The sequence below is a fragment of the Cervus canadensis genome, chromosome 11 (assembly GCF_019320065.1).
Source record: "Cervus canadensis isolate Bull #8, Minnesota chromosome 11, ASM1932006v1, whole genome shotgun sequence".
NCBI lineage: Eukaryota > Metazoa > Chordata > Mammalia > Artiodactyla > Cervidae > Cervus > Cervus canadensis.
The window spans coordinates 72,297,917-72,298,988 of record NC_057396.1 but is presented as its reverse complement, the minus strand read 5'-3'; the positions used below and the strand labels follow the sequence as shown (position 1 = coordinate 72,298,988).

The following is a 1,072-nucleotide window of genomic DNA, read 5'->3' as shown; positions in this document are numbered from 1 at the left end:
GCATTACACCATTCTAGGTACACTGATAAACAAGATAATTGATTCTAGTAGGTAGGTAAACTGTTTTTATACCCTGGTTGTATAATTGTAATCTTTAATTATAATTACCATAAACTCTTTGAAGAAAGAGAAATCAAAACAAATTTTAAAATGACTTCTGCATTCTAAGAAAATGAACCTTGGTGTCAAATGACTCCCTTCATGATGGATGATGCATTTATTTAACATGGGATATGATGCTTCTTTTCCAGAGCTTCTTCATAGCATAAGTTAACTCAGAATTTCTCAGACTGTAGATTAGTGGGTTCAGCATGGGGGTTATAACTGTATAGAACACGCTCAATGATTTATCAATGTAGAAGGTCTTAGCAGGTCTTACATATATGAAAATACAGGGAACAAAGAAGCAGACCACCACAGTGATGTGGGAACCACAGGTCTGGAGGGCTTTCCGCCTCCCTTCCTGACTCAGGTTCTTCAGAGAGTGTAGGATGACTCCGTAGGAGACGAGTAAGAGCAGAAACACAAGAGTACAGATCAGTCCTCCATTGACCACAACTAAGACGCCAATGATATAGGTGTCAGCACAGACGAGTTTCAATAAGGGGTACATGTCACAGAGAAAGTGATCAATGACATTGGGGCCACAGAATGGGAGCCCATAAATAGTACTAAGTTGAATTACTGAGTGCAAGAAGCCTCCAGCCCAGGACACCACTAGCAGTAAAACACACACCCTCTGCCTCATGATCACCAAATAATGTAAGGGCTTACAGATGGCCACATAGCGGTCATAGGCCATTACCAGCAGAAGGAAGACCCCGGATCCAGAAAAAAGGTGCTCTGTAAACAACTGGGTCATACAAGATTTAAAGGTTATGGTTTTTTCTCCAAAGAACAAGTCTGAGATCAATCTGGGGGTGATAGAAGAGGAATAAGCAATATCCATAAATGATAAGCAAGCAAGAAAAAAGTACATTGGTGAGTTCAGGGTCTTACTGACAGTTATAGTGACTATAATTAGAAAATTGCCCACCACAGTCAAAATATAGACAAACAGGAACATAAACAA

General features: G+C 39.8%; 1 protein-coding gene across 1 annotated transcript; it reads right to left on the bottom strand.

Moving 5' to 3' along the window:
- Window positions 1-217: 217 nt before the first annotated feature.
- On the bottom strand, window positions 218-1,066 carry LOC122450386 (olfactory receptor 4A47-like). Its single transcript, XM_043482706.1, has one exon. The coding sequence runs from the start codon at window positions 1,064-1,066 to the stop codon at window positions 218-220; it is 849 nt and encodes a 282-aa protein (XP_043338641.1).
- Between the last annotated feature and the right edge of the window lie 6 nt (window positions 1,067-1,072).